The sequence below is a fragment of the Colossoma macropomum genome, unplaced genomic scaffold (assembly GCF_904425465.1).
Source record: "Colossoma macropomum unplaced genomic scaffold, Colossoma_macropomum, whole genome shotgun sequence".
Lineage (NCBI taxonomy): Eukaryota > Metazoa > Chordata > Actinopteri > Characiformes > Serrasalmidae > Colossoma > Colossoma macropomum.
In genome coordinates this window covers 164825-178604 of record NW_023495375.1, presented here as the reverse complement: position 1 = coordinate 178604, position 13780 = coordinate 164825, and the positions used below count along the sequence as shown (strand labels likewise).

The window sequence follows — 13780 nt, the reverse complement described above, 5'->3', positions numbered from 1 at the left end:
ATCAGTTGGTTAATACCAGCCTCAAGCAGTTACTGAACAGAATGGGAAAGATGTAGTGTTGAGAATTTCAGCTCTTTTAAATGAGCCAGATCAGCAGATTTGGCTCTGCTCAGCAATAAGAGTCGGCTCTTTTTGCTCCCAAAAGGTTCTTCATTTAGTACCACTTCTGATTTTTATAATTCAGACAAATTTAGCAATGTTTTGACCTATGACTGGAATGTGTGCACGTACATCACTTAAATCATTCAATGTAATTATACTAAACCTTATAATTTCCAGAATACCATTATTTCACATTGTGCTTGATATGGAAACATTAATGTAATAAAAATGTCAAACACAAAACAGCAGCATCAAACCATTTTAACAGTGAAGCATTTTAAGGTCGTCTTTAAAGCAGTTTGGCATTAAGAAAGACTAAGTGGCTCAGCTTACAGGGGCTGATCTGGTTTCTTCTCTCTGTTATTATCTGCCGTGTTTTGGAGAAGATTCTGTCTGAAGGGACTGATGTTGCTATGATGCAGTCCTCCTGCCATCACTTTCACAAGTCGTGGGTAAATGGAAGCCTTGGCCTTCCAACAGCTCGGCAGGTCTGTGGATCTTTAGATCTTCTTAACCCCTTAAATTCCCAGGCTTATTACATAATAAGGCTTATTATTCAGTAACCACAGGGACCTCAATACAAACAGGGTGAGCTATTTAAGGGGCGAACTGGAAGAGAGTGTGTTCAGTGTGATTCTCGCTCTACCATTTAAAAATCAATTTCATGCAAAACATTCACTCACTTCATCATCTAAGCCACTTATCCTTCTGGGTTGCAGGTGGTACTGAAGCCTATCTTATTGGGCGAAAGTCCAAGGTGCTTCCTGCCAGGTCACCAGTCCATCACAGGGCAGAAACACAGATATACACATTCACACACAAACCCAAACACACTTACATCTAGCATCAATTTAGCACCCCCAGCTGGACTGACTGCATGACTGTGGACTGTGGGAGGAAACCAAACACCCAGAGGAAACCCACACAGACAAGGGGAGAACATGCAAACTCCACACAGAAAGGACCCTGGTCACCTGGCTGGGGAATCAAACGCAGGCCCTTCTTGTCGTGAGGCGAGAGCGCATTTTGAATTACTTTTGGGATGTAATGAAAACAAACCCATATATACACCTATTCAGCCTCCAGCAGATTAGCCATGCATATTCATGTTCATGTTATAAGGGGTGTTTCAGCTGGGACTGCTTTTCGAATGAGACCCAATACAGTCAGTGCAGAACTCATTTACATATTGTTGCTCTTGGGACAAAACCTTGTATCTCCAAAACAGTAACTTTACAGAAGGAGAAAGGCTTCCTAACTTAAAAATGGAAGTCAGCGTTATAAAGATTTTATTCCAATTAATTTCTGACCATTTCCAGTGGCCCATTCATTTCTGCATAATGTAAAGAGCAGCTAGCATTTTCAAACAATGTTAAAAATTAAAAAAGCACTCTCTCTCTCATGCACGTATATCAGAGGTGTAGACTCGAGTCCTATGATTTGGACTTGAGTCACAAATTTGATGACTTTAGACTCAACTCGAGAAAATCGAGAAAGACTTGCGAAATGACAGCAAAATGATAGTGAATGTACGAAGCTGCTGGCGAAAAACGTCAGCTTCAGCTTCGTACATTCAGCATCATTTTGCTGTCATTTCTGTCAACTTTGTTCAGCTCGGTCATTTTGGTTTCTGCTGTTGTTTAAATTCAGTTGAAACGCTGTTTTTAGTTGGCTGAACTAGTTCTAGGGCTGAGCTAGTTTTTATTTTTAATGTGTCGAAAAATCTTCAGAAATTATCTTCAAATATTTCTTTCATGGTGCAAAGAGTCGACTATCTTGACTTGGGACTTTTGTGTCAAGTCTTGAGACTTACTTGTTACTTGCAACTTAGTGATTTGTTCCCGTCTCTGAGGTATATTTATAGACTGACTGAACAGTTGTCACTTCCTGAGTGACAGCGTGTGCAAATACACACACACACACACACTCTCTCTCAGGAAGTGATGACTGCATATATATATATATATATAAACACACAACACCCAGATATCTCTTTCTCTTAGTCATTACGGGGACAGTATGGAGTTCAGGTCACTCTCTGTAATACTCTGTGAGTAAATGTTCTCTTTATATCATTATATAATGAAACAATGTAAAACAATGGTGATCAAATCTTTGATAACAATACATTTATAATTATTTATTGTTATCAGAGATTTGATCACCATTGTTTTACACTGTTTAATTATTAATTGGCTTAGAATTATATAAGGTTCTGTGTTCAGTGCAGTTTTGAGATGCTTTAAAAACAGCACAACTATTATGTACTACAGTCACCTTTCATATCCTGAAAAAGTCATTGCCTTGAGATACTTTTGACTGCTGAACATTGAAATCCTAGAATAATTAAGAATAGGTTTTTGGTTTTTTGACTGGACCCAACACAGACAGGACCTTTCCATTCTTAAAGCTCTCATTAAGTTTAGAATAATAAGGCTCCGTCTGCGAATAAACCCAAACTAGTATAGAAACATAACCACACTGTTCAAGATTCAGATTCTATTATCATAAATATTAAAATACATTAAATGTAGGCAAATAGCAAGGCAGCTACAATGTAGTATTCTGTTTTACATTGATTATATTTTCACATATTTGCAGGTTTCATGAGGCTTTCCGATATTATGAGCGTATTGATTACAATACAAATCAATAAGAATAAGAACAGGGTCTTATCCGGAAGAGATCTATTGTACAGCATAACTATGAGAATTTGTTACTATGGGGAAACATGTTGTACTGTGTGCTCTGTGTATATGAGAAAAGCAGTATGATGATAGGATGAAAATACTGTGTTGTGTAATTTTATGTGAAAATGCTGTATGGAAACACTCCGACACATTAATTCCTTAATATGTATTTATTATAGTACATAAACTTTAGAAATATTCTAGCTCTTCTGCAGTGTGTGTGTATCTTGCTGTCTCTCTCTGTGCCTTTTCTGCTCCTGTGAATAAAAGATCATATCTTGCAGCAGAAATAATGGCCTCTCCCATTTCTCCTTCTACGCTGACGGCACACGTTTAGAGAAGGAAATACATCCTGTGTGGTAATGGCCCCTTATGTGTCAGTCCAGTTTCTTTTTAAGTTTCATCTCATTGAAAACAGTGTTCCACACTACTTACATAGGTAAAATAACCGAGTTTTAACACACTCTGGATCAGCAATGGTGGTTTAATTGAATGCTTCTGAAGGAGATAACCCTAGCTAGTCAGTCACTGCTGGTCCATGTGTGTTTTAGATCAGTGGGGGCAGGGTCAGCACCCACAGCAATGAGGACATTTGTGTTTCAGAGAGCAAAGAAAAACCTTCACTAAACATAGTAAACACATGATAAACAGATGAGAAAGGAAGGAAAATGAGAAGGTACTTAACAGACTTGGTCAGTAAACTGAACATGACCACTAAACACTAAACTACACATAGCAATGCAATTTATGCTGCAGAATGAATGCTGTTCTGTCTTATAAGCTAAACAGTAAGCAGTGCTAAAAGCAGGCTGTCTTTACCCATTTTTACTGTGTACCTGTTAGCTCTGCCTGTCAACTGCAACCAGGTGAAGAATTTAACAGTGCTACACCCAGTGGCCAGGACTACCAGGTGAATGGGCAAAATAAATATGTGGGTGGGCTGAACTTCGCTCTCGCAGGGAAACTTTCAGCCTCTGCTTCACTCTCGTAAATTGTGCAGTTGCTTGAGGGCTTTCATGTAACATCAAACATTCATTCTCCCTCACATCTTTGCACATCTTTTGTCATAATAGGCATTTCATAGATATAGAATACGTAGATATATTAACTGAGATGTTAAATAAGTGTTGTTGTAACACTGCAGACATAAATAAACTGCAGTAGGAGACATTGGCGCTAGTTGAACAAAGCACAAACAATTTTGAGCTCATAATAAAAAATAAACAAAAAAACATTTTTTTTGCTCTTGCTTTGCACACAGGAGCAATAATGACCCATATAACTTTCATATACTGGTGAATTCTAGCATTTACATATTATAATTGTGTCACTTTGATGAGCATTTGTAGGTATATTTATTTATTGCTACAGGCTATGTTGTGCTTGGCTACTTTTGTATTTAAAACAGGCTTTGTTCATACTCTTCTACTCGTGAAATCCACATAGCGGTCCTCACATTCATCATCAAAATGCTCACAGTATCACTGCTATTGCAGGACTCCTTGAATTCGGGCTGTAGTTTTTATAGTCTCTGATGTTTTATAGTCTCTTGCGTTGGAATCCGTAGTATTTGTATTCTGACTTCTCTCTGCCTAGCCAATTTTCAGTCCAACTTAAGTTTGAATATAAAAATTCTTACTTTTAACTCCATAAAATACATTTACCTATTCAATGCGATGAACCATGGTAAGAAATAACCTCTAAACAGATGGACATTCTCTCCTCCACCTCTCAAATTAGTTTGTTTAAATACAACTGAAGGGTCTTACTCGTATCGCTCTACTGAATTCCATGACCATGTAAGTATGGGCTCGTTCATTCATGTTATGTTGTGATGTTTTAATTAGGTAGATTCATTTTAATTTGTGTTATACCTCAATAAGTAGCCTTGATTACTTGCTGTTATTTAATTTGTTAAATTTATAACATTATGTCAAATTGGTAACTAGCTGAGTTTGTGCAGACAGATATAGTTCTCATGACTGAGGAAGCTAAATCAAACATTTGCTTACGCAGCAGATCTATAAATGGGTTTCACTGAATTTGACAGCGTTGCATGGTGTTTAGTCCAATGTTTTGATAACAGATTATTGCTAAAAGTACTCAAGGGCACACATTTGTGGTTGTATCTTGATGTTGTTTGCTAATCAGAGTTAAATTGGTTAGTGATGTTAGGTACCAAAGCTGAGCTTGTTCGGTAGGAAGGCTGGAGTTTACAGTAGTTTGAGAAATTTTCCAAAGTCTGAATGGATGGCTCTGAATGGATGGTTCTGAATGTATTTTGTAATCAATTTAAAAAAGAGGCATATGATCCAAACAGGTGAAAGGACAGTGAAGTTTATTAACATCAGATGGGTGGCTTTATTGACTTTCGTTTCTGTTAGAAATTATTTTATATTATTTCTTTTGATCCAATTGTGATGGCAAAACTGACAAACAACAATTACTTAAATTACTTATTTTTCCAGTTCTTTGTACTTGAAGATTTGATGTTTTTTGGTTTTGGTCTTGACATGGACTCGGCCCCCTTTAGACAGTTAATCATGATCTTGGGCTTGTCTTGAGGTTAACAATGGTGGTCTTGACTACAGCCCTACCATGAACTCATACTCCTACAAGAGTGATGAGAAGCTCTTAAATTCAGCGCTGAATATGTAGCTGGGGTTTAAGATTGTGTTAGTGGTTTAGGAGGGAGTAATTCTAAGCAAACCCCTCAGAGTTAGAGCTTTTTGTTAATCTGAGATTTTGATTAGTCAGAGTTAAAAATTAGGTTTAATAAGTTGATTTTTTTGCAATTTAAAGTTTAAAATTGATGGTTTTATGTTAAATTGATTTTATTATTCTTAGTAATGTTTGTGGTAGAATTTCAGTGCTCATTCCTGGGCTTTTATTTGGTATCCACATTCATTGGTTATACTAATTGGCTTGAAGCAGATAGAACCTAATTAATGCCAACTTTTTGCTTTTTTTTAAAAAAAAATGTAGACTCTACAATACTTGTTTTTTTTCTAAAATTCATCACAGCAACAATAATCAGCACTGAAAGATAAACTATATGTACATAACTCAGCTTCGACAAGAATGTCAGATAGAACCTTCTCACGTATTAGTGATTCCATATTATTTCAGATTTCAGAAAAACAGCTAATATTTCACATTAATGTGTCACATCCTCTGTTTCCCTGCTTTAGTGCTGACTACCATCATCTGCTGCGGACAAAGTGAAGGTGAATCAATCACATGAAATACACATCAAACCAGTAAAATTGCAAGTAATGGAGCAATGAAAAACCAAATTTACACAAGCCAAGTCTCGACCAGTTAACTATGTTTAGGGTAATCAGAAAGTTGTTTAAAATTATTTTTTGTGCACCATATCTTAAACACATACACTGTGCATACATAGTGTATCAAAATACAGTCTGGACATACAGAAATATTCACTGCAGAGAGAGTAACTCTTAAATGTGAACTAGAGACGGGAAAACAACAGTGAGTGGATTGTTCTAAGAACATAAAAGAAGTTCAGCCCTCTAAAAAGCAAAGTGAATACACGTTTGAGGCAAAAGAAATGGGAAAGGGTGAATTTAGCTGCATGGGAACATGGATCCAAGGCATCCCAAAGAGCACATGAACCAGTGATCCTATTAAACTGTCTGTATCAGGTGATTTTGTTTCTTTGGAGAACATTCTACTTTCCAGCAGCTTTACAGATAAAAAATACTGTAATGTTAGAAGAAAAACAACAATTCATACCCAGTGACTACAGACACTGTCTTAATTTCTCTAAACAGTGTACACACACACACACACACACACACACACACACACACACACACTTTCTAAGCTGCTTATCCTTCTGGGTCGTGGGGGGAGTTGGACCCTATCCCAGTGGTCATAGGGCGGACGTCTAATCAGTATAAAAAGTTAAATATATCAACTTGATCATGAGATACTTATGTCAAAGCACTAATGTAAAGTGTAGCTAAATTAAATCACTAAGAAGTATTACTATGATCCCTAAATATAGCAGAAGAAAGTTAATACCATAATGACTAGAAGACTTCTGGCCAACTACAGTGAGTCATTCTGGTTTGCAGTTACATATTACCACAGTGCACTCTCAATCCAGTAGTTTTGGGAAATGCAAAGCACACTATGAAAAGCAAGGTGAAGGTGACATACAGAGTATGGTAGAAATATTTAAACACAAAGTGTCTAAATGTGAGTGGGAACAAATTGATTATGAAGTTTCTAAACCGATCCAACCAATGTAAAGACATAGCTCAAAGCAAGGTAAAGACTGTCCAAGGACCCTGTCTGATGGACAAAAGCCTGTCAGTAGCCCCTAGCCCTTAGCAGTTACACAGTAAAATGTGACATATTTATACAAGTGCTAAAGCTGAGACAATGCAGGTCTATATGGAACTGTTTACTATGTAGGCCATCATGTTCAGTCCCCAAGTTTGGAGGCAACAATCAAATGCTAACATTTAGATGACTATGGCATGAATTTTCTGACAAGCTAACCTGAAAACGAGGCTAACCGTCTGTTTAATCCAAACCAAAAATGAATCTGAGACCAATGGACTTAAAGAAACACTGTAGAAGTCGATATCATGTGTAATGGAACTGACTTGAACTACTCTGTGTTTTTCCCGTTTTCTTTAGATCTACCCAGAGCTACACTGACTGCAGAACCAGCGAGTGCAGTGTTCTCTGGAGAGTCAGTCACCCTCAAGTGTGAAATAGAACATATCAACATATCATGGACATATCAATGGAATAAGCAGGATAAATGGCATGGATGGACTGCAGTATCTCAGTCTGAGTATTACAGTGAAAACATGAGTGCACTCACTATCACAGAAGATGCTGTGTTGGATGGGGATCAATATCGCTGTAGAGGAGAGCAAAGTGACAGACCAACATCATCACAGTACAGTAACACTGTTTTGCTCACTGTAAAGGGTGAGCACAGTATCATTTCTGTTTTTATGCCTTTTTATATTGCCAACAGCATTTCGATCCACATTTAAATGCTTCGGTCAATATAATGAAGAACTGTAGATCTTTTTTGTAACACATTTAGTGGTGTAGATGAGACTCCATGTGCAGACTAATGCGGATGTGTCATTATTTTAATGGTCAGCTCCATTTTAGTAAAAACAGTTGATGGTAAAGTGTTAAAATATGAATACAAAGCCTTCAGAAGTGTCGTTTAGTCTCTGATTGTAAAATATACTCTGAGTTATTATGTCTCCTCTCCTCTGTTTCTACAGCTTTACCTAGAGCTACACTGACTGTAGAACCAGAGAGACCTTTGTCCACTGGAGAGTCAGTCACTCTGAAGTGTGAGATTAACACTCATGCTGGATGGACATATCAGTGGCATAAACAGAATAAACAGAGTGGATGGACTGCAGTGCCTCAGTCTGCGAATTGCACTGTAAACAGAGACACTCTCACCATCAGAGAAGATGCTGTGATTAATGGAGATCAGTATCAGTGTAGAGGAGAGAGACGATACAGACCAACATCATCACAGTACAGTGAATCTGTTACACTCACTGTAAAGGGTGAGCTTCTGCTAAATTATACTATCTATACCAACATAACCAGCTTTACCCAGAACTAGACTAATGGATCCATTATATCCCTGAACAGCTCACTTGTGCATTATTGGTTATGACATTGTAAATACATCAAATACATACTTTAGCATTCTTAAGCATTATTGCATATGCATTTCTAAGAGTTTCCCTTTCAAATAACAAAGGAGATGATATAATGAATCTTCTACTACAATTTATCAAGGCCAATTGTAAATACTGACTGTGCTCTTTTAAAAGCCTGTCTATTTTTGCACTACTATGGCTGCTTTCTACATAGCACCAAAAAGGAGCTTCTATTGGTACAAGCGTCACATCGTAACAATAGCAGGCCCCTTTTAGGTGCTATATAGATAGAATAACTATATTACACAAAACAACTACATTACACAAAACAAATGCATTAATGCATCATGAGAGGTCTCTGCTAACACACAATATAACGTACATCATGTCTCAAAAAGACCGACATACTCTATGTAATTATGTCCTAATATATTTTAGAGAACTTTTTGACTAAAATCTAAATGTGAATGTCTTATAAAAGTAGTACATTTAACAGGATTTTATGCTGAACCAGTGTATAAACAGCATAATATAACTTGTTGCTTATTAGCTGCGTATTAACTAAAATCGCACAGCTAAGGCCAAGGAGACCCAGAGATGGTGAAAAGGAACTTCACCTTACAAAATAATAAAGTGCAGTATGAATTTTCAAAGTAATGGCACCACCTTTTCCTTGACATTAGAAACATGCAGTTTTTCTCAGCAGCTCAGGTTAACTTGCATTGGCTCCTCCCCTGCTTTTATGCCTCACCAATGCCACACCCTAAACTATCTATTCATGAAGTCAGACACACAAAACCTGCAGCTTAGTGTCGACCTTGAGCATGTGCAATATATGACCAGAAGAGTGCAAGGCAATGCTCTAAGATACGTTTGTACCACAAATTATTTATTTATTTATATATTTAAATATGGAGTAAGGATGTGCATCTCAAAATAAAAGATCAAATTTATTTTGACAGTACACAAATATACCTTTCAAAAGGACAAAATCAGTTATTTAAACCGAAGGACATAAGATATAATGTTTTTCTTCAAGCTTAAAATCCCACAGCACTGTATGTCCTGCTTTAAACATCAACAATGGAAATGTATAACCTTATAAAAAATAAAATCAACTTTATTCCTTTAATAAAAAAGGAAAAAAAAAAAACACTAACCTAAGTTAAGGACAGGGCTCAAGTGTAGGTGACTGCCTGTGGGGGGAGGATTAAAAGCTCTACCATCTCATAAGTTAGGTGTCACGCCAAACGCACACTCCAATCACAGAGTAAAGCAAAGAAAAAAAGGATGACTGGAGACCCTTTATTACAGGGGTATCTTTATTAAGTTATTCAGGAAACAGCACCTCCGAACCCTCAATCAGTGGTATACAGCATAACCATGCGGGCCTTCACCACAAAGTAGCCAACTAATCTAGGGTCAAGTATAGGCCCACCGGAACAAACACCTCCTGTAGGATAAGATTAGGGCCTACTCAATAAAGAGGAAAGGAGTAACACTTTACTACCCAACAACTTAAGCTGTCCACAGCACCAACAAAAATACAGAGAGATTCAACTGCTGTCTTAGCAGGTCACAATAAACAGCACCAAAGGCCAACAAAGAAATGGCATTCAACGAATTAGACACCTGCAACCAATTACTAGGGGGAGAACAATAAAAGCCTCCAAAGGAATATTACACCTATCATAATAAAAGGTTTTCAAATACTTCGCCCTACCACATATATATGGTCCTATGTCTACATTTTCCATCTTTTGCAGTCTTTCTGAGGGTCAGTCCCAGCAGAACTCAACACTTTATTACTGACTCTCTCTCACTGAGCTGTGAGGGACAGAGTGACTCTGCTGGATGGAGAGTGAGACGATACACACACAGTGAGAAGGTGTCAGATTGTTCATCAGGCTGGGGATCAGTTACAGGATCTACATGCAACATCAACTCCCTCAGCACATCCCACACTGGAGTGTACTGGTGTGAGTCTGAATCTGGAGAGAGCAGTAATGCTGTCAACATCACAGTGCACAGTGAGTCTACATGATTCTTAGCACTAATAAGAAACCAGTAATAGTGAAACAAAGACACTCCAGAACACTCTGTATTCATCTCACTATAACACACTATCTGATATCTGTCACTGATAGAGTTCTCTGAGTTCTCATTACTGTACCTGCTCACTTTCTGGTTCAGTGCTATCTAACTATCTCTTTTATTTTTTACTGACATGCTTCCAACAGTTACAGCAATGACTTTATTGTGTATCAGGTGTGTCTAATTCAGGAGCTTCATTCTCAGTGTTCAGTCTGCTCAGTAGTTTAATGGCAGTGTCTCCGTATCTGCTGGTGTCCATCGTGCTGATGGTCAAATGCTACAGAGCTCGAGGTAAGAACACAGTTTTTTATTGGCCTGAAATTAAATAACAACATTTGATTAAGGGCTAAAATGTTTATTTTTGTGTACTTCACAGCTAAATCTGATCAGCTGAACCTGATGAGCTGAACACAGTGTGAGCAGTGATAGAAGCTGGAGCATGTTGATGAGAGTCAGTCAGAGGATTATGATCATGATTATATGATATATGTTGTCCAGTGTTTGTTGCATGATGTTGATCCAGTTATATATAACTACACTTGGCAGGTCAGCATTAGCTGCTCAATAAAACACAGATTCATTTATGCTCTTGGTCAGTAGGTGTCAGTAATGAGATGCCTGTGGTTTACATGTTTTAGTTCCTGACTCAGCCTTAAAGTTCAAATCATTAATTTAAAAGTGACAAAAATGTTGCCTTGCATACACTTCAATTTTATTATTTTGTTTTATTTCATTTTTATAACTTTGTGTATTTTTAGATTTTTGTTTAGTTTTTTAAACTATTTTCTTCTACTTTTTTAAAAAAAAAAAAGTTTTCCTTTTGATTCACTGATTAATATTCTTTCTTCAATCATAGCTCCTTTTGTTCAAAAGCTAAACATAACTGAAGTGTAATTCTGTTCTGTCTACTTCTTGTGTTCAATACATTTTAATGAGAACAATAAACTGCAGTTCCTTCCATGTTCTGTTCATACATCTACTCTGAATGTACACATCATAATTATGAGTGTCCTGATTCTTGTACCAGTGTGGAAGGAAGACAGCTCCTTATGTGAATCATTACCAACCGCTCTAAGCACTTTACGATGACCAGAGTAAGCACTATGGGTCGGTAGTCATTGAGGCAAGACACAAATGATTTCTTTGGCACGGGAATGATGGTAGTCATTTTGAAGCACTCCTGTCTCAGAGGAATGCTGAACATAAAATCATCTGTTTTCTCACCACACAATCACTAATTTATACCCTAGATGTGGTTCATACTCCCAGCAGCTGTGTTAGACCCACTTCTCAAGGCTGAAGCTCTTCTATCAAACTCTACAGGTGGTAGATCTCCAGGAACAGGACTGTAGAGGCACTTCAGTACCATATGTTCTGGGTTGCCAGCTTGAGCTATTTAATGCCTTTTTGTGTTAATATGGAGAAAATTAACTTTGGTTAGTTGCCAGTTTTTAGGGCTGCATTTCTCTTCATGAATAATGTAATCCATACACACAAAACACTCAGACTAACTTACTAATTAGGAAGTCTAAAGAGTGTGTGGAAGAAACTGACCAACTGAACTGACCAGTGGAGTTGGAAACCCTTTGTATAATAGCTTTTGTACTAAATAAGCAGTGTGTGCAATTCCGGAAATGAATGAGAGAGGCTACAATGTCTGTTTGTTTGTATTATTATTATTATTATTATTATATTGCATTGGGCATAGGGGTGAATGTCTCTCACAGAGTCCTCAGCATGATGCTCACTGATCCCCTTTGTTGAAATACGTAGGCGCATGCACCACACGGGACAAACACTAGGTGGCAGTATATACGTAATTATATATGCTTTTTCAAGCATGTTCTTGGGGGACTTTAAGGCTGGGAGGTGAGAGACTTGGCTGTGGAATCCACAGTTTCAGATATGATTTTTAAAGCATGTAGCTGAGAAGAGGGCTGTACCTCTTTTTTCCATAATCCTTAAATCTTATAATAAAGTAAAACAGAAGGTCTGGATAGATAAATATGATGTAGAGTTCTTAGTTAGACCTTACATTAGAACTTCTACTAGAAATGTGTTTACATTGTCTGTCATTGAAATCCATTGTTTGATCTGCATGTTAATGTTATATTAATAATTAATAACAATTTATCATGCATTAATAATTGTAAATGTGGTCATAAATAAAAGGAAAAAAGGCTGTTTCACTACCAGTTTTAGCACGTCTGTGTCCACTTGGCCATATTTATCATACTAGCTCAAATGAAGGGTGTTCAATGTGGCTTCGAAAGGACAGAGTAACACAAGTGTCGACTTCAGCAGCAGAACTTGCCCATAATAAATAAAATACTCTTTATGTTTATATATGACAGCTGATAGAGCTTCATCATTTTACTTAGCCAGCTGGCTAATTCACATGCTAAAGGATACATGACAAGAAAAAAAAGGCACTACACCACATCTCTACACCAAAGTTTATAGACAAGTAAACAAATCTTCACAAATTTTATGTGCATTATGTTCAAACTACTCAAAGATATTTTGCATTGAAAAGTTTGCTAGCCAATTACCTCACGAGGAGATTTCACAGGAGTGTTTTATTTTAATGTTATTCTGTTAATAATAATAATAATAATAATAATAATGTTACATTTATATAGCGCCTTTCACAAACCCAAGGTCGCTTCACATAGCATGGGCAAACAAACAAACCATCCTAAGCATTGAAGGAGGAAGAAAAATGCTGATTAAAGAGAAAAGTCTTTAAGTCAGATTTGAAGGAGGAGAAAGAAGAGCAGTCCCTGAGGGATTGAGGAAGAGAATTCCAGAGTTTGGGGACCATGGCACTGAAGGACCTCCCTCCTAAAGTGGAAAGTCTGGTGCGTGGGACAGCAAGTAGGTTATTACAAGAAGACCTGAGAGAGCGAGAGGGAGTGTAAGAGGTCAGCAGTTCTCTGAGGTAGGGGGGAGCAAGGTTAAGCAGGGCTTTGAGTGGTAGTTAAATTTTAAACTTTATACATGACGGGACCAGTAGCCAGTGTAGCTGAAAGAGAATGGGGGTGATGTGAGCTGAACGCTTAATATGAGTGAGAACTCTAGCTGCAGAGTTCTGAACGTACTGTAGCTTTTGTATAGACTTCACGGGGAGACCAACAAAGAGGGAGTTACAGTAGTCAATACGGGACATAATGAAGGCACAAAGTTTTTGCATCACTATCGGTCAGGAACGGGCGA

General features: G+C 37.5%; 1 protein-coding gene across 1 annotated transcript; it reads left to right on the top strand.

Moving 5' to 3' along the window:
• Nucleotides 1–2117: 2117 nt before the first annotated feature.
• LOC118801916 (Fc receptor-like protein 3) lies at nt 2118–11251 on the top strand. Its single transcript, XM_036562323.1, has 7 exons — nt 2118–2152; nt 5984–6019; nt 7464–7763; nt 8075–8371; nt 10237–10500; nt 10739–10855; nt 10941–11251. The coding sequence occupies exons 1-7, from the start codon at nt 2122–2124 to the stop codon at nt 10970–10972; spliced, it is 1077 nt and encodes a 358-aa protein (XP_036418216.1). The 5' UTR covers nt 2118–2121; the 3' UTR covers nt 10973–11251.
• Nucleotides 11252–13780: the final 2529 nt, after the last annotated feature.